This window comes from Drosophila ficusphila, unplaced genomic scaffold, assembly GCF_018152265.1.
Source record: "Drosophila ficusphila isolate 14025-0441.05 unplaced genomic scaffold, ASM1815226v1 contig_198, whole genome shotgun sequence".
NCBI lineage: Eukaryota > Metazoa > Arthropoda > Insecta > Diptera > Drosophilidae > Drosophila > Drosophila ficusphila.
Window position 1 is genome coordinate 2,829,735 of NW_025064092.1, and position 18,886 is coordinate 2,848,620.

At 42.8% G+C, this 18,886-nt stretch overlaps 1 protein-coding gene across 1 annotated transcript; it reads left to right on the top strand.

Moving 5' to 3' along the window:
- The first annotated feature begins 7,516 nt into the window (after positions 1 to 7,516).
- On the top strand, positions 7,517 to 18,849 carry LOC108101711. Its single transcript, XM_017206150.2, has 4 exons — positions 7,517 to 8,247; positions 9,630 to 9,806; positions 14,761 to 15,070; positions 15,866 to 18,849. The coding sequence occupies exons 2-4, from the start codon at positions 9,678 to 9,680 to the stop codon at positions 17,485 to 17,487; spliced, it is 2,061 nt and encodes a 686-aa protein (XP_017061639.1). The 5' UTR covers positions 7,517 to 8,247; positions 9,630 to 9,677; the 3' UTR covers positions 17,488 to 18,849.
- Positions 18,850 to 18,886: the final 37 nt, after the last annotated feature.

Here is an 18,886-nt window from a genome sequence, read left to right on the forward strand (position 1 = left end):
GGCATTTTCACGACCGGACTGGAATGAAACTGGACATCCTCAGAGGTTGCTACTTTTGCCGCTTCTGCTTCTTCTTCCGCCTGCGTCTGCTTTTTGAGTTGCTTTTTTTCTTCACATTTTTTTTTCATAGTTTTTTTTAAGTTGTCTGGTTTTTTGTTGGCCAGCCCAAAAAAGCGGCGCAACTTTCGTCGCCGCATTGCGTTGCAATGCGTTAGTGGCCAGTTCCGGCTTCTACGGCAGCTCCTTCTTCGTTCCACCTACTTCTCCCTCTCTCTCTCCTTCGTTCGCCTTTCTCCATCCTCCCCCTCACCTTTTCTCTTTCCCCTTTAGCAGACGCACCAAGGCGGCTTTTAATGCACCAGCGAAACGAAACGAAATAAAGCAACAAGTGCAATCGGAGAAATGTCGCTTGTTCCTTCGGCTCTCCTGCTCTCTCTTATTTTTTGGCCATTTCCTGCTCTCTCGCTGGATGAATGAAATTGCAGATCGGAGGGCGAATAAAGGGCAGGATCATTGAAAGGGGGATTGAAACGGAGCAAAGAAAACTGGAAAAGGAGATTCGACCAGGACAACATAAAAAGAAAGGAAAATCAGTAAAATTATTAATATTTTTGATTAATTAACAACAAATTAGCATATGTAGATCGCGCAGTGTGGAAAGTGCTAATTGTTATGTTGCATTGCCAATTTGTTGAAAAAAAAAACTTGTTTAAAGGCACACCTGATCTAAAAACAAATATTGCCTTTTCTAAAATATATCATTATTAATTCTGCTTTGTGTACTTTTGGCGTGCTCATCCGGCTGGCGATTTCTCAATGAATTGCTTAGAGCTTTTGGACACGCCAGCCGATCGTCCAACCGAATTGGACATGTAACAACCAGGAGCGGATTCGAGGGGTGCGGGGGCTGCTGGCGCTTGAAGTGGCTCAAGTGCGAGTGCCCCGCCCAAATAATGGCAACAGGTGGGGCAGCAAAAAGCAAAGCCACAGGTGAGCCACAGGTGACAGTCAGTCAGACGGAATGTCTGGCGCAGCGTGGAGTGGAATGTCAAACGTTTATTTGCCGGTAATTAAATTTGAAAATGATTTAAATTTCACCAGCGAATATTTCAAATTGGTCTTAACACTTTCTTCTCGCACACTGTGTGCTGCGTCGTCTCTCTTTCGCAGCATCCGCTGTCTCTTTGTGTCCGCAGGCCCACCCGCAAGCTTCGATGACCCACCTAAATCCTCCCCCCCTCGTCGCAACCCCCCGCATTCGATCCACCGCCCAGGGGCAGTCCATGGGAGCGATCCGGCTGATTGGAGATTTGTTTTCTATTTGCAATTGATCGATGCTCGCCTGCCAACCAACAACAACAGCCACATAAAATTGCGAAAAACAAAAAAAAAAAAAACAAAAAACCAAAACCAAAAAAAAAAAAAAGAGTTAACGCAAAATTGAGCTGGACGTTGTTGGATGGTGTCCACGTCCGGTGGGTTCGTTAATGGCATTCCGAACTTGGGATCAGGATTATGGTACCGGCCAACTTGGACCGGGCCAACTTTCGGCTCAAAGCCATGCACCTTCTTTATTCATCTCCGCCAAATTGTTGAAGAATTTCAGTAAGTTTTTACAAAAAATTATTTATATGTATTTCGATTCTGAAAATGTATATTTAAAATGTAGTTAATTGTCATTCAAAAACCGCACTTGCGAACCACTTGAACCTTTTTCCAGCAACTAAACCGAACCATTAAGATGTTGGCCTTTGCAAGTATATTGTGGATATCAACTTTTACCCAGGCAACTCTTGGAGCATTATGCTCCTAATTCTCCAGCTGGAAACGCTGAGTGCGTGGAGTGCCGAAAGCGTGTGGGATTACTTCAAGTGCACTTGCCACATGATACACCGTGGCTTGTGGCTTGTGGTTCGTGGTTCGTGGCTGGTTTTGCTGGTCGCTCAATTATGCAGCGACACACAGCGACATAAAGTGGAAAATCTGGCGGGATTTGTTGAGGAGAGGAGGGGGATGGGGGAGAATCAGCCAGCGGCTGTGCGTGCCCTTCCCATGGCCAAAAAAAGAAGACCAATAACGAACAACCAACAAACAACGAACAACCGACAACCGACAAGCAACATCCAACATCCATCATTGGCCATAACCCATCAAGTGGGTTCCGTTTTGTTTGCGCATGCGCGGCGCATTCAGCATCGATATTTCACGATCGCCGTCATCCGTCTGCGGCTCAGACTCAGTTTTTATGGCCATCGCATCGAGTAGTAGAAATACCAAAACCAAACAACAAAAACAACAAAAATATGGATGGAAATGGTGGGGAAGAGATGGAGGTGACTTCGTGCTGCTATTTGGTGGGTCCGCGATTTTGTTTTCATTTGGAAAGTGGGTGTGTTTGTCTAGCTGTCCGAACTCCCAGACTTTGTCCCCCGGCTCCAATGTCAACTCGTTGGTCATTGGTCATCCGGAGACCAGAAAATGCAGAGAATAGAGGAACCACAACGTTCAATGGGCCTGGGAAATCAAATTTGGCTCCTTCCCCTCGACAAGGTTGGGGTCAAAATCAAAGCCCGTGGAAAGGAAATGCGAGGAATGTTGGGGAAAAACGAGGAAAGTGATCTACGAGGCTCTTCAAATATGATCTTCCTAATATGAGTTTCGGCGGGGGAAGTTCATCCAAGTCAAGTGGTTGAGTGATCAATGGTAGTTTATGCTGGCATCTTGGATGATATACAAATATTTACCCCATGAGCTATAACTTTATTCGGTTAATCACTATTTCGGTTTGAATTTTTCGAGCGTACAATAAATTAACTTAGACATGCACTTTAAAAGTTATAAATAATATTGTTTATCTTATAAGTTGGAAAAAATATTAATGCACATTTTTGAGATTGTATCAATCACTTTAATCACTTTAATTTCCACAAAATAGAATACCATTTATTTTCGCTTTCATTCGGCCCCTTATAAAGATTATGCTAGCCTGCGAAATTATTTGTAAGTATCCCCACATCTTTTATTGAATTAAATTGGCTTATCATGATTATTTTTGTTCGATTAAATATACAAAGAATATTCGACAATTTAAGAATCAATTTTAAGTGCTTTACTTCAAAAAATGTTTTGATTTATTTTTAGCTTTCTCAATTATTGGCTTTCATGAGTGTTACCGAACCCATCGATATGAAAGTTCTTCGTTTCGTTTCGTTTCTCAGAAAATCGACCAAACCCAGTCCGAAAACCAAAACTTTCATGTCGAGAATGTAGCCCAAAAGTATTCGAAAAGTGTTTTCGTTTCGTTTTTTTTTTTTTTTTGCGGAACTTTCATAATCGACTACTTGCATCGATCGTTCGATCCCAGCCATCCAGCCATCCATCCATCCGTCGATCCATTGGGGTCCGCACCTGAAATTCCATTCGATTTCCAGGCTGAAGATATAGCCGCGGGCCAAGATACTCGGATGCTTGCAGATACTCCCAGATACAGTCAGTTGCTTTCAGATACTCAGATACAGATACAGTCACTTATACAGATACAGATACTGAGATACATACATGCGTGAGCCGGCTTAGATTGCCGAATTGCGAGGCGGATCGAATCGCATCGGATCGAATTGTATCGCATCGTATTGGATCGTATCTTATTGAATGAATTTCGTGGGGAGCGGTGAAAAAGGGGGGAAAGGGGAGAGGGGAAAGGGGAGAGGGGGCAAGTGGACTGGTTCGTCTGAAGAATCTTTTTCGACAGCGGCTAATTGACTTTCAATGTTGTTTTATTTTTCTTTCGTTTCGTTTAATTTTATTTGAGCGTTGTCGAGGCGAGAAAGTGAAATTGATAGGCAGACAAGTGGCTCTCCCGGCGACTCCGAGCTGTCTGTCTGTCAGCCGAAGGATGAGGATGCGGATGAGGATGCGGATGAGGAGGTGAGGAGGATGCGGATGCAGATGCAGATGCAGATGCAGATGCAGATGTAGATGCAGATGAAGATGCATATGCAAATGCAGATGCGGGGCTTCAGCCGACCGAGTGCGATTCTAAGGAGGCGCTTTCTAAGACCCCGAAAGCGTACACCGTGAGAAATTTCCCCCTTTAATTGGATATTGTATGTGATAAATAATTTCAAAAACTTACGTTAGGAATATTAAGATCGAGATTAATTGTAATAGTTTCAAAATGGATTAAAATAGCTTGCATATTAACAATAGCTTAATTTTTTGTTAGTTGAAATGTAATTTTGTTCAAAAAGTATTTTACAATACAAATAAAATATTTTAGGTTCAAGTTAAATTTCTAAGATGTAGCTGATATGCTGAAAATAATAGCACCTTGAATAAAAATTCTTCAAAAGTATTTGCACCAATCGTTTTTGGTGCATTCCTGATAATATATAGTCAACAAGATATATTAATTTTTATGTATATTGCGATTTAGGGGCTTCAGGTTAAAAGTAATAATGCAAAACTTTTCTCCCAGTGCACTTGCGGCTGTGGCTGTAACCCAATTCTCCTCCCTTGGGTGGCGGCTTCTTCGCCTAATACTTCCACACCCACAGCGGACAAAAAGTGTCTTCTCATGGCCTAATGGCAGCCATTGCTACTGTTTGCGGCACATGTTGCCGATGTTGTTGCTGTTGCTGTTGCTGTGGCAGTTGCAGCAGTGCAGCAGATGCCGTGGCACTTGCTTTTTATTTCGTTGTTGTCGGCGTTTTCACTTTGGTCGAGATCTGCCATTGCCACCTTGTAACCCCTCTGGGCGCTGGCCAAACAGCCTAAAGGTTATACTGCAGCAGAGGCAGAAGCAGCAGCAGCAACAGCAGCAGCAGCAGCATGTTGCAGCAGCAACAACAACAGCAACAACAAGCGAGAGAAAAACAAGCGCGACAGATGACAAACGCAGGCAGTTTGCCGGCGATGATGAAGTGTCAATGCAATGAAAACTAAACCAATAAATTGTGAGAGCGACCCAAATAGTTGGCTAGAAACTGGCGTGGCGAAGAGGATTTTGGCCCGGCCAACAACAACATATGCAGTATATGTAGCATGTATATAGTACACACACACACACACTAGCAACTCTTCAGATGCAACAAGAACCGTAGAATCATCCCGATGGACACCGCAACGTACTTTGAACCGGCGCATCGCCGTGTTTTCACCCAGACCTTTTGCAATACACTCGCCGCCACATTTGGTCAGCCAACCCCCCACCAGCCCCACCCCCCATTCCCCATTCCCCATTCCCCATCCCTCTTCCGTAAAGAAAAAAAAAAAAAAAAAAGAAAAAAAAACTTGTGAGAAATTGAAGCGCAATTCAAGTCGGCGATGGATGGTGAAAGTAACAAGATACTTTTAATAAGACATCTTGCGACGCCGCTTAAGATGCGTGAGGCGTGCGACCAGAAGAAAACAAATCACAGAGGCTGCTGCCCTTCTTCTTCCAGCAGATGAAGGCATACTCCACATGGCATACTATACTATAATATAGTATACTATATACTATATATAAACTACATATATGCATAAAGCTGGCTGTTCTTCGGCGGCGAAATCATGCAAAGGCCGCCAGTAATTGACCAAGTTAGCAGCAGACGTTAGCGGTAGACTGGCTGGCGCGTGTTACTTAATGTGCAACGCGGCGGACCAATAGACATCGCCGATTGGCGGCCACTTTCTGGCGGAACCGGAGCACCACCAAGAGCACCACTAGCAGCACCTCCGGATCAGCAGCAGCAGCAGCAGCACCACCACCACCAACAAAACCACCATAAAAACTGCAAACTGCAAACTGCAACTCCAATCGAAATTACTCCAATTTGGAAACGGGTCTTTTTGGTCATATTTAGCAAACAGGAATCCTCGAGGAGACGCGGCGCCCCTAAAAAAAATAAAAAAAGTAAATAAAAAGGCTAACTCAAAACTGCAAAGTGGAATTGAAATGTCGATGAAATGTGGCTTCGCAGTGGGTCATCCACCAAATAGTTTAAAGAATGTTGCATTCAAATTCGAAGCAACAAATTAAGAATTATATGGTAAACGCATTCTATGTTTTGAAAGGTCATCATAAACATCAAATATGTTTAATATTTCGTCATAGATAGTTATAATTATCAACAATAAGAAAAGTAATCACTTCATTTCCTTTTTTGATTAGAAAGATTATCACCCTTTTTATGAATTATAAAAAAAAGTATATCCACTGATAATAAATAGTTATTCGGTTATATGATATTGTTTTTAAAAGAAACCTTTAATAAATTAATAATGGTTAAAAAAGATTATAAATTAGTTCGGTTTATGTATTTTTGTAAATTTAGCAAGTTCAGTAACTAAATCTTAATCCGAATCAAATTTTGTGAATCTTTGAAACCTAATTCTTTTCTTTTGTGTAATTTCCTCGAAAATTTCACAAGCTATTTTCCTTTTGGCCCATTGTACTGTTGCAGCGGCTTCAGGTTATCAATTGCCTTCGATGTCGCTGATGTTGCAGTTGCAGTTGCTCATCCTATTATTTCAACGAGAGCAAGTGCAGCACTTTTCTCGTTGTTGTTGCCACAGTTGTCACAGTTGTTGCAGTTGTTGCTGTTACAGTTTTTTGTTGTTGCCCCCCGACAACACCAAATGCGGCAGTTGGCAAAAATACTTTATGGAAAAGTGGAACAGTCGATGAAACATTACAGGCGACTGTATAAATAAAAACACGATATCTCTTTCCCTTTTGTGCCTTGCGGCCCCTGTGTTGTTTTTTTTTCTTTTTCACTCTCTTTTAGGCACACTCTTTTTGTTGTTGCAACACCCACCTGAGTTCCCCGGAACCACCTGCAATATTTTTTATTTCTTATTTTCTTACTTGCTTTTGCAACACACAGTGTGTGTGTGTGTGTGTGTGTGTGGCAATAAAAGGGCGCCTACACCCGCCGCTTCTTGGTTTGATTGCCTGCCACAATTGGAGCATGGACAGTGGACAATAAAAGTGGCCGGTGGGTTGGTGGGTTGGTGGGCGGTGGGCGGTGCCATCTTTTTGGTCAGTGGCGGCGACCGAAGGGGAATAGAAAGTGCAAACAGTTAGAGGACTTGTCCCCGTGTGCAATTGTCACCATCGTCTGCTTCTGTAACCCATTGCAACTGAAAGTTGAAGCTGCGGCTGCCCAGTATAAACAAACAGAAGACTGGGGAAACCGAACTGGCAACTAGCAACTAGCAACTAGCAACCGACGACGCATGCCACGAGCAACAGCAACAGCAACAGCAACAGCAACAACAACAACAGGCAGCAACAACAACATGCAACAACAACAACAAGCAACCGGCAAGCTGTACTTGAACAAGTCGTACTTGGCATCGTATTTTGGATTTGGACTTGGCCGACTGCCTTAGTGGAGGCCTCAATGGAAAGAAGAAATTTGCGCTGCCGACGCTGGCAGCGACGTCGACGTCGGCTGGCTGCTGCTGCTGCGCATGCGAAGTGTTCCGCTGCGAGAAAGCAGGTGTCTGCAGCATTCGGCGCTAAACCACGGCGCGAAGCGGACGCGTTTCTCTCTCTTTTTCTCCTCCTTCAGGCGTTCGGCCATCGATCGATCCTCCCGTTCGACAAAACTAACTAACAAACAAGCAAAAAAGCCCAAGAAACAAATGCAAAAAACAAACAAACCGAATTCGAGCAAAACAAACAGCAAACACTGCTTGCAAATCGAACAAAGTTTAATTTAGAAGAAGGCTACAACAAAAAAAAAAAAGGAAAGGAAAAAGAAACGAAAAAAAAAAAACGCAAGCAACACGGAAAGAACCGCTTGCAAAACGGTTAGCGTAGTGATCAACACGCTTTTTGTGTCCTTTTTCTTTGTTTTTTTTTGTTTTTGATATTTTCTTTTGTGTGTGCTCCACTTGCGATCGTTAATTGTTGACCGCGTGCAACGCCCCCTCGTCCCCCGCTGGCTGTCATTAACGTCAACCCATCAGCAACATTGGCAACTTCGGTTGCAAAAGCAACGGCAACGGCAACAACAACTGCAACAGCAACAGCAGCAAGAGCAGCAGCAACAACTGCAACAGCAACGTGCACCAGCAGCAGCAGCAACAACAAAATCAGCGGGCAGAAGTAACGGCCACCGTTCGTTCGAGTGCAACTGTTTTCGAAAGTTGCCGCTAACGCATCCTGTTTGTCAACCTTCGGAATTCGAAATTGGAATCGGAACTTTAACTGGAACAGCCAGCGAAAACGGTGGAATTGGGCCAAGGACCTAGACGGTGAGTTCCGCCAGTTCCCGCAGTGGGATCGAAAGACCCGGAAGTTAATCTGCGGTTCTGTAAGAAGAAGCAGAAAGCGGATTTTAGTGGAGCTTAGGGAAGCAGATAGGTCCTGAACCATTATGTCTGAAAGGATTAGCCCAGATGCTTAGGGATTTCTTCAACTCTTATCTTACTTGTTTTGACTTTACATCATCTGTAATAAATTTTATATCTTAACTTTGATCCTGAAAAATATGAATAATAATTATTTCAATAGCAATTCAATTTATAAAACCAAAAAAATGATTTTTTTATTACTTTACCAATGTTATATCGTCTCCATATCTTCTTTTTTTTTAAAGGATATTCATATAAAAATCCTAATCCTAATATCCTAAGTCTCTGCAAAATCTTAACCTTTTTTCTTGTCTACGACATTAAATAGTGATAAGTGATTTCAACATTTTGATGAAAGGACAATAACAATCTTTTAATATACAAAACGGTCAATCCTTTTAAGTTTTGGGAGCTACAAGTAAAGTTTTGGTAAATGCGTATATTGGAACTTCGATTCATTTTTTAATAATAGACAGATAGAAGAATGCTAATTTTGACTTATTGCTTCTTTATTTTCTTTAACATGAGAAAAGTAAAGTAAAGTAAACCTTTAGTCTGAAAGAATAGCAAATACAATTAATTTTTAATTGAGAAACAATTAAGATACTCATTGTAGACAATGATCAAGGTCACTGAGCAGAGATTGAAAATATCAATGAATTTTTTCCGAAGTTCTACTCAGTCTTTCTTGCATTCACTGATTTCTCACTCTCTCTTTCCTTGGAATTTCCTCACCCCTTAGTCACTATCTTTGGCCTTCTAATTGGCCAACTAAGAGCATTCATATTTGTCTGGGCCAAGATGACCCACTTCACTTATGGGGAAACCTATTAACACTTTTCACCTCCTCAGTTACCCTTTTCTTTTACGTCTGAAAAGTTAAGTGAGTTGTCATTAAACAGATTCTTTTCTTTCTTGACTTGTCGCAGCTTCCCTTTCTTTCTTTCTTTCTTTTTTTTCTAAATTTGGTTTTTCAGTTTTTTCATTTATGGTCAGTGGGTGGGGAAGGTTAGAAAGAGAAAAGGGGGAGAGGGGACACTTAGCGAGTCAATCAATCATCATTGAGTTGACTGAGAAATTGCTAATAAATTGCAATTAGCGGGAAACACTTTCATACACCAGGTAACGTTAACGTTAACAATGAGAAAGAAATAAAAGCGAAAAGCACTTTCTACACAGCGTTCTCTCCTCTTCCTCTTTCCGCTTTTCGCTTCTTCCACCGCCCACAGCAAAAGTAAATATCGAATAATGATAAACAAATTAATTATACACCTAACAAACAGAAACATCAAATCAGCAGCAGCAGCAACAAGCACAGTAACGGCAGCAACATGCAACATCAACATCAGCAGCAGCAGCAGCAGCAACACAAACAAGTGCGATGCAGAAATCTACGAAGAAACGTAGAAATCGGTGCTAAGAAGATTTGGCTGCCGCTTATCATTTTCCTTTCACTGCAGGTGAGTTGAGCCGATGCAAATAATTGAAATCAATTTAAGCCAAAAGCCGCAGACACAACAGCAACATAAGCTGTGGCAGCGACTGCAACTGCAACATCAACAGCAGCAACAAAGTCTAATAAATAGATAATTCCCATTAGCAGCAGCCGGCTTAAGCTTCTCTTTCTTCAGAGGCGTACGCATATATTATTATTGGGGGGATTTTTGGTTACTTGGTTAGGTTTTTAATTCAAATTCAAAGATATGTGATTGAGATTTACTTTGTTTAAGATCAAAATGATTGTCTGCCAGGATTCACTTTTATTATGAGGGTTCTAGATACTATTGTTTAAATTACTCAATCTATTAGTCAGAGAGATAATTAATTTGTTTAGATTGTAGCTATTTTTGAATCATCTTGAATAGTGACCCCTGTTTTCAGAGCCACTGCTCTCGCTTGAACATCCCCCCTCCCTTTCTGTCTGCCTGTCGTCTGCCTTGTGCGTGTGAATCTAAGTGCACAAGTGTGCAAGTGAAAGAGCTCCCCACTCGCCCCACTTGCCCCTCCCTTTCCCCCTTTTACGGGAATGAAATGGAATGAAGAGGAATGGAATGGGACGGGATGGGACGTGTAATTGGCATGGCCTCGTTTCTCGTGTGAGTGTTACATGTGCTGGTTTTTAGTTCCTGGAACCAATCAGGAATATATATGTATGTACATACATATGCGATATCGAAGAGGCCAGCGAGGAAAGTAACGGCGTATCGGGTAATTAGTGCGCGTAATGGAAAGGATACTCGTTGGAGATGCCATCTGGGGAATTTAGAAACTTAATGTTAAAACGGCAACGTTTTAATTAAGATTGCGAATTTATTTAGCTCGTGGCTCCATTTAAACTTAAAAAAGAGTGGTGCAATTTAGCTACAAGTGTTTAGGTAGCCAGATATAGATATATATTCATTAATTATATTAACTTGAGTTCCTTGCATTTTCTGTTTAACTTTTAATAACATAAGTATTGAGGTATAATCATGTAATATTGTTCACCCACAAAAATCTGCATAAAGGATGTAATATTGTTCTTGTTACATTGCCACAAAAGGGATTTCTTTTGCACAAATAAAATTAAGCAATAACCGAGTGCGCCGGGAATAACTGTGAATTCAGGAGGCCCTTTTGGCTTGAAGTGCAGGCCCATCTCGTTGGCCGTCCGCAGCATTCCTTTCTCTTTTTCGCCTTTTGGCACATATTAAAATTCCATGTGCATCCCATTTGCCTAGGTAATACCCATTCCATCCCAGACCGAAACTCTTTTTTGGCCCAGCGCTCGTGACGTTAGAAAGTTTTTTTTCTGCTGCTTTATTTTTTTTTTTTTTTTTTTTTTTTTTGCCAGCCAGTTTTTCGGCCATTCTGGGGCGATGACACAATTTAGCCTGGCCAGGGAAAAAAATTGAAATACAAAAAAAAAAAACGAAAAACTAAGTTCCCATTCCTTTAACGAGCGGCAGCATGTGGTGGCAGCATCTCCACTTTTCGCTTCCTTTTCGCTTTCATCTTGGGTCGAGAAATACTGGCGTTCACCTTTGACCCTCCACCAGCCAACAACAAGACCCCACCCCTCCCCCTTCCTTTGCTCTTAACCCCCCATTCATGCAACCCCTTTGGGGCCAAGTGGCTGCCAAATTCCGATTCTCTGCTAATGTTTCACTTTCTCCCGATTCGGTGTGCTGCCAGGCAGACAGACAAACAGTCAGAAAGACAGAAGGCCAGAAAGACAGACAGCCTCTTGCCAAAAAAAGTGCCTAGCACATTGGCCGAGGTCAAGATTGGCTAGAAAACAGCCGGTATTTCGCCTCCTTCGTCTCGGTTTTCATCTTCTTCGCCTCGGTTTGCGTCTTCGGTCTTTGGTCTCCAGTCTTCGGGCTTCCGAAGACTTCTTTTGATCTTGAGTTTCTAGTCTTTAGTCACATCATTAGTCGTCGTCTCCTTTGGGGATTACGGAAACCGTAAAGGAATCAGATTTCGGGGGAGTGGAGCTCGGAAATTAATGATGATTGTTTGCCAAAACATTTGGCACACATTTCAATTAACGCACTTTTCCCGGGATGACGATGATTAGTTTCCACCGGTGAGTTGGCAACCGAATCTTAATTACCTTTTGGTAAACCTCAGATTGAATTTTGAGAAAAACAAAGTAATAAAATGTACAATTGTTTTTAAAGGCCTTTTCTATAATGAGAAACGGAGAAAAGCGTTGTAAATCATAAAATAAGGAACACAAGTTATTTTATTTATTTAAATATACAAAGTCAAATTAACGTATTAATATTTAATGATGATGAATATTAAAGTCTTGTAGTCATAATGAAGATTAGACTTAAATTATTTTAAAAATCAAAGTTGTTGAATGAGATTAAATATTATTTAGTAAACTTGATAAATTAAACTGTTGCAGGAAAAAATAATTTTGAACGTTGGAATAGTTATACATTTTTTTTTAAATTTATTTTATTATTTGTAAGACGGAATCCCACATGGTCTTGCATATTTTCCCGCCCTGCTTGAATTTTGCTCGAATTCAGCGATGGATTTTTTAGTATTCATGGGATTGCTTCTGCAGTTGCTCCAAATCACGTTGCCGCATGCAAATTTGATTATAGAATTTTGTTGGCAGTGGGTTTTCGGATTCGTGGGCAACTTGTTTTGGCATCCACTATCCACAAGCCTCCCCTTTTCCCCCTCCCCCTCCCCCATTTCCCCTCTGGCCACTATCCACTTTGCAACCGCCGTTTGCCATTTACCTTTTTGTCGTCAATCGTCTGCCGCGCTTGCCACATCACTTTCTACCAAACAGGATTGCTTCAGGATGCCGTCGTCGTCGTCGTCGTCGTCGCCGCCGCCGTTGCGACATCCCAAGCCCAAAAGACTACAAAACTGCGATGCCCCGATACCCCCGATACCTTATTCGATACCCCCGTCGATACCCCCTCGATACCCCCTTGGATACCTCCACTCGATACGGAGACTTTGAGACACTCGGATGCTCAGTTTTCTCAGCTCGGCTCAGCTCAACGCGACTCAACTCAACTCAACTGAACTCAGTTCAGCTTCCCAGTTGGCGGAGAAAGTTGTTTTCGGCGGTGCGGCACAGATTTGGCCAAATGGGATGCAGCAGGCTCGCCATCTTCGCTGGGCATCTTCATCATGGGTATCTTGGCCAAGATCGCCATTGCCATTGCCATTGCCATTGCCATCTTGCCATTGCCATGGCCATCATCGTCCACCTGTCCGCAATTGCTCCACTGCTCCCCCCTTTTACTCCTCCTTCTTCTCCTCTTCCTCCTTTTCCTTCTCCTCCTCCTTCTCCTCTCCTTTTGCCGCCCATTGGTTAACTCGTCTAATTGCCAAGATTGCAAGATGGCTCGGTTACCTCGGTAACTGAATCAGTCCGGCGACAAGTACATGGCATCGCCATCGAAATCTCCATCTCCATCGCCATCGCCATCGCCATCGCCAGCGGATCAAGATCTTCCCGAATGGCGGGGCTAAACTAAATTGAGACCTGCTCACCCGGAACATGGAACACATGGCCAAGTGAAGGACGCGAAAAGAAAGTAATGGAAAATTAATTAAGTTTATTAGCAGATCGCCAAGTTGGCCAGAAGATTAGAAAGTATGGCCATGCATTAATCACATTTAATTGAATTTATAAATTAAAAAAAAAGATTTTAAGGGGGCTTATAGAAAGGAAGATGTACGTTTTGTAACTTAATTTCCATTATTTAAGGAACAAAGTTGAAAAAACATAAAAGTATGTATGTGTTATGTCATGGAATTAAGGAAATTTCATTCATGCATTTTGATGGTTTCCTTTGTACCATTTTATGATTTTCAAGATTGCTAATATTTATAATAGTAATCTAAGAAAGTATTTACATATTTAAAATCCTTTTAATAGATATTAATTTTTAATTATAGTTTTTTGCATACAATATTTAATTTTATTTACTAGTCATGTTTTTTGTATTGTAAAATGTAAGGAAATAGGAGCTTTGTTCCTTGTTTTCTAACCAAATCTTTGGAATGCGCTGTCTAATTTGTTTGCTAGCCAATTGGCATTGAAATTGCCAGAGACATAAGTGTAGAGTGGTTGCTTCCCACCCATCTGGCCCCTAATTTATCTAGATTGTATTTAATCTGTTAGCCGGCTATTATCGAGTACACGTCAAATGCCAAACCCGGCAATTCCGTCTCGATGTCGATCGCGATCTCAATCTGGGTCTTGGCTTTAGTTTTAGCCTTGTTCGATGCCTGCAATCTCCTCTCTTCACTCTTCACTCCTTCCTCTTCAGTCTCTAGTCTTCAGTCTTCCCTCTCCAGTCTTCAGTCTCCAGTCTTCCGTCTCCAGTCTTCAGTTTGTAAGTCTCAAGTATCTAGTATTTGGTGTTTGGTGTTTTGTTTGCGTTGTCGTCTGGTCTCCGGTCTGGTCTAGTCTGGTTCTAGCCTTGACATCGCCTTTTAAGGCAGGCGGATCTGGCTGGCAATTGGGTCGCCAGCAGCCGCACGTTGCACGTTGCACGTTGCTAGCTGCATGCAACATGCATGTGGCACAAGCGCGGAGAAATGGCAAATGGCAAAGAGTTGCTGGTTGGGTAGGGAAAAAAGCGAAATTGTTGCACTGCCTGCGGTTTTTTCTCTCTCTCTCTCTCTCTCTCTCTGCACATTATTTTGTTTTCTTTTCGCTGCCAGTGGGTTTCTTCTGCTGCCTTATGCAATTGAGTTGCATGCCACATGCCGCATATCCGCCTTGCAACCTGCAACCTGCCACACTGCCACTGCGCCCATTCCATTCGACATTCCCAACTGAAATCATTCCGCCTCCGTTCATCTTAACGTTTTTTCTATATTCTATTTTCTATTTTCCATTTTCTATTTCTCTCTTTTTCTTCCTCTGTGGCAAATGGGAACGTACAGGTGGCACTCGTCTGCGCGGACGACGTGGAGGTGGTGAAGGCCATTGCCGGCGGACCCGACGACGATCTGACCATCGCCCTGGGCGACCACGAGAACGAACTGGACCAGATGGCCCAGGAGTCCGAGCAGGAGCAGCAGGCACAGGCGCAACAGCAGCAGCAGCAACAGCAGCAACAGCAGCAACACCAGCAGCAGCAGCTGCCGCAGATCCAAATGCAGTTGCCGCAGTCGGTGCCCAAGGTGTCGGTGCACTACCAGCACAACATGCCACAACCGCCGCCCAGCGTCTCCGTCGGCCTCACCATGCGCAGTAAGTACAGGGAAGCCTCCCAACTAGTGATCAAAAAGTACTCATAACAAATAGAGGGGTGATAGCTTGGTAAAATTTGTTGGTGAAGCTAAACCACTTTGGTTGCAACTCAGTGGAATCCAATTTGTAATTTTGTATTGTAGTTTTCTAGTCACGAAACATTTATTTTGCAAATTGAAACTCAATTAAAATGATATGTAAAAAAATTATGAAATGCTCATCATAATAATTGAGGAATTATTAAAATATTTGATTTGAAGAGTGTGTTGCATTTATTGGGACTTTCTTTTTGTATCGTATTATATTTATTTCATAAAACCTTTAAATTAGTGCGTTGTTTTTTTTGTTAGTAAACAAATTCAGAGATATTATTTTGCGAAAAAATATGTTTCATTGAAGTATGTTTTTTATGATTTTCTGTTTAAAAACAAACACCAACAAAATTGTATACGTTTTGCAAAACCTATTGGATATGTTTATTTTTAACTTTTGGTTGAACCAAGTTTCAAAAATGTAAATTAGCATAAATAACATTACATTCAAAATGTTATATACTGATATATTTATATATATATATTAACTATATTTGAATTATATTATATTACCTACATGTTTTTTTTGTTTTTTTATTGAATCTTCTCTTGAAGAGACTTACAATAAGAATTCAAATCTTTACCTATACTATGTGTTATTATTTTATAATATTTATTATTATTTATTTGTTATATTATGTTTACATATTACATATTTATTAATCATATATTTATTAATCATATATCGTTTTTTATTTGACAGACAACCACCAGAACATTCCGCTGAGCTTCGGCCAGCCGTTCGGACCTCCGCCGCCGCCGGGCGCGCAGTTCTACAAGGGACCCCCGCCGCCGCCGCAACTGCAGCAGCGACCGCAACAGCAGCAGCAGCAGCAGCAGCAGCAGCAGCAGTCGCAGCAGCAGCAGCAGCAGGGGCAGCAGGTGCAGGTGCAAGTGCCCGATTTAAGTGTCGGCGGATCGAGCAACAACGAGATCTGGGCGGCACCCGTGCAGGACATGCCGAAGATCGTCTCCCTGGACGTGAAGTGCGAGAAGAATGGGATGAAGGTGTTCGTCCAGTTCGACAAGCCCTTCAACGGGATCGTCTTCTCGAAGGGGCACTACAGCAACATGAACTGCGTCCACCTGCCATCGGGATTGGGTCGCAGCTCGGCCAGCTTCGACATTGGACTCCACGAATGCGGCACCGCCGGCAATACGGATAACTACAATCAGGGCTATGGCCACGAGTCGGGGAGTACGGGCGCGGGCACCTACTTCGAGAACATCATCGTCATCCAGTACGATCCGCAGGTGCAGGAGGTGTGGGATCAGGCGCGCAAGTTGCGTTGCACGTGGCACGATCAGTACGAGAAGAGCGTGACCTTCCGCCCCTTCCCCGTGGATATGTTGGATGTGGTGAGGGCGGACTTCGCCGGCGATAACGTGGGATGCTGGATGCAAATCCAAGTGGGCAAGGGACCCTGGGCTTCGGAGGTTTCCGGCCTGGTGAAGATCGGCCAAACGATGACCATGGTGCTGGCCATCAAGGATGACGATTCCAAGTTCGATATGCTGGTGCGGAACTGTGTGGCCCACGACGGCAAGCGGGCGCCCATCCAGCTGGTGGACCAAAGGGGCTGTGTCACTCGGCCCAAGTTGATGTCCCGCTTCACGAAGATCAAGAACTTTGGGGCCTCCGCCTCGGTGCTGTCGTATGCCCACTTCCAGGCCTTCAAGTTCCCCGATTCGATGGAGGTGCACTTCCAGTGCACCATCCAGATCTGCCGCTACCACTGTCCGGAGCAGTGTTCCGCGGAGACGAACCTCCAGGATGTCCACCACCTGCAAGTGGGTCCCGAATCGCAGTACGGACCACCGCCCCAGCTGCACGTGGATGCCTACCATGTGGCCAGTGCGATTGGCAAGCGGAGGGACGAGAGGCGGGTTCAGAGGAGAGCAAGAGCCGTGCCGGAGCCACAAGTGGGTCTCAACAGGATCATCAAGGTGGTCTCCTCGGGCGATCTGACCTTTGCCATCGACGAACAGGCCGGCAATTCGAGTTCCTTGAACGGATCGAGTGTGGATCGCACGGGACCGCAGACGATGGTGTTTCCACTCAGGGAGGAGGGTTTGATTTGCATGACCACGCCGGGATTCGCCATCACGCTGATCGTGCTCCTCGGCATCCTGGTCACCTCCTGCCTCACGTCCGCCGTCCTCTACGTCCGACTGCGTCCGTTCGCCTCGTTTGCAGCCAGCGCCAAGGAGCGGGCCGTCGCCTTCACGAATCCCCAGCTGGCACCGCTGCCAGTCATCCAGCTGCCCTCGCCGGCGGACCTTCCCCCCGGCACGCTCTCCAAGAAGCGGGCGATGTCCTCGTGAACACGATGACCCCGACTGTGCGACTGTCAGGGGATCGGAATTCCAGTGGCCACTTGCTGGTTCGGTGATTGGTTTTGGGCGGCACTCGGCGTCCCTTCTTGAATGGCAGCAGGGTTTCTATTTGAAGCAGGATAAAAATTATATAAGTATAAAATTAAAATATTTATAAAAAATTCAAACACTCCGATTTGAATTGACTAAAAAAGGTTAGAGTTTCAAACAGAGCAAGAAAAAAAACAAAATTAAAAGTATATTTCAGGTATTTTTTTTTGGTAATAATTTTTAAATCTATTCGAAAGAGAATTCAATTGACTTCCACACAATTCACGAAATTTAGAACGATAAACTATTTTGATATAAAAAAAAGTTTCAAACTTAAAAAAATAATTGGAAGTTTTTTGGCATTTCAATGATCTGTAAAGATTTTATTTATTTGCTATAGTCACAACAGTAAAAATTTTACAAGTGGTTTATTTATTATTCTTATAATTCGAGTCCGAAAATCTAAATCACCGTTAACTTGAGACCCTCACTTCAAAAATGAACTGCCATTAGTGCCTTCACCAGTTATCGAATTTCGTGTGCGCTTCCGTTTCCGGTTTCCAGGTACAGTTGTGTCTGCGTCTGCGGCTCTTAAATTTGTAGCGTACACTTCTTTAGAATAATTTTTGATGCAAATCACTTAACATTAACTGAAGCCGTTTACTGGGTTCTCCTCTTCCATCCCTTTTCCCCATTCAAAAGCCCATTTAAGTCACCACTTTTATTAATCCACTTTCCATTTTCCATTTCCCTTCTCTCCAAATGGTGGCAGTCGATAATCGATTATTTTTGTTTTAGTTTAAGCCTAGGTTCTATTTCATGTAAAACGGTGCTAAGCCATGATCAGCCCATCATATATCCATCTGACCATCTGACCATCACTTGTAGCTTTCTTCAGCATTTGAGCCGATACAATCCATTACTTAGAGTATTTCTTGTAAGACTCTCTTAAGACTTTGTAGACACGAATACACACAAACACAATCATGTTTTGCACACACAACCACACAACCACACAAGGAACACACACACACATGCATAACAAATATACACTTGAATTAGTCACTAAATATTTTAAGCGCTTTAAGCCGTAGACTAAGCCGAAAACTTATGCTTCCCACTGTTAGCCATTCCCGAAGTCCCTGGATCTACTTATATCAGTTAGTACGCCTAGTAGTCCACTTATTTATTTGCATAATGATTTATGAATATCGCATACATACCCACATATATACCGCCTTATATATATCTTCGATTTTTTTTGTCTACTTTTATAAGCCGAGCAAAGCGAGAAAAGAAAGTGTTCAATAAATTGTTTAGAATCCCTCAAAAAAGATCTTTCCTTTTCACTTCCCAA

Bases quoted from the DNA above. Each gene is read 5' to 3' on its own strand.
- LOC108101711 (XM_017206150.2), top strand. From the start codon at position 9,678: ATGCAACATCAACATCAGCAGCAGCAGCAGCAGCAACACAAACAAGTG. The intron at 9,807-14,760 runs GTGAGTTGAGCC...GGGAACGTACAG, and splicing joins TCATTTTCCTTTCACTGCAG to GTGGCACTCGTCTGCGCGGA. The intron at 15,071-15,865 runs GTAAGTACAGGG...TTTATTTGACAG, and splicing joins CGTCGGCCTCACCATGCGCA to ACAACCACCAGAACATTCCG.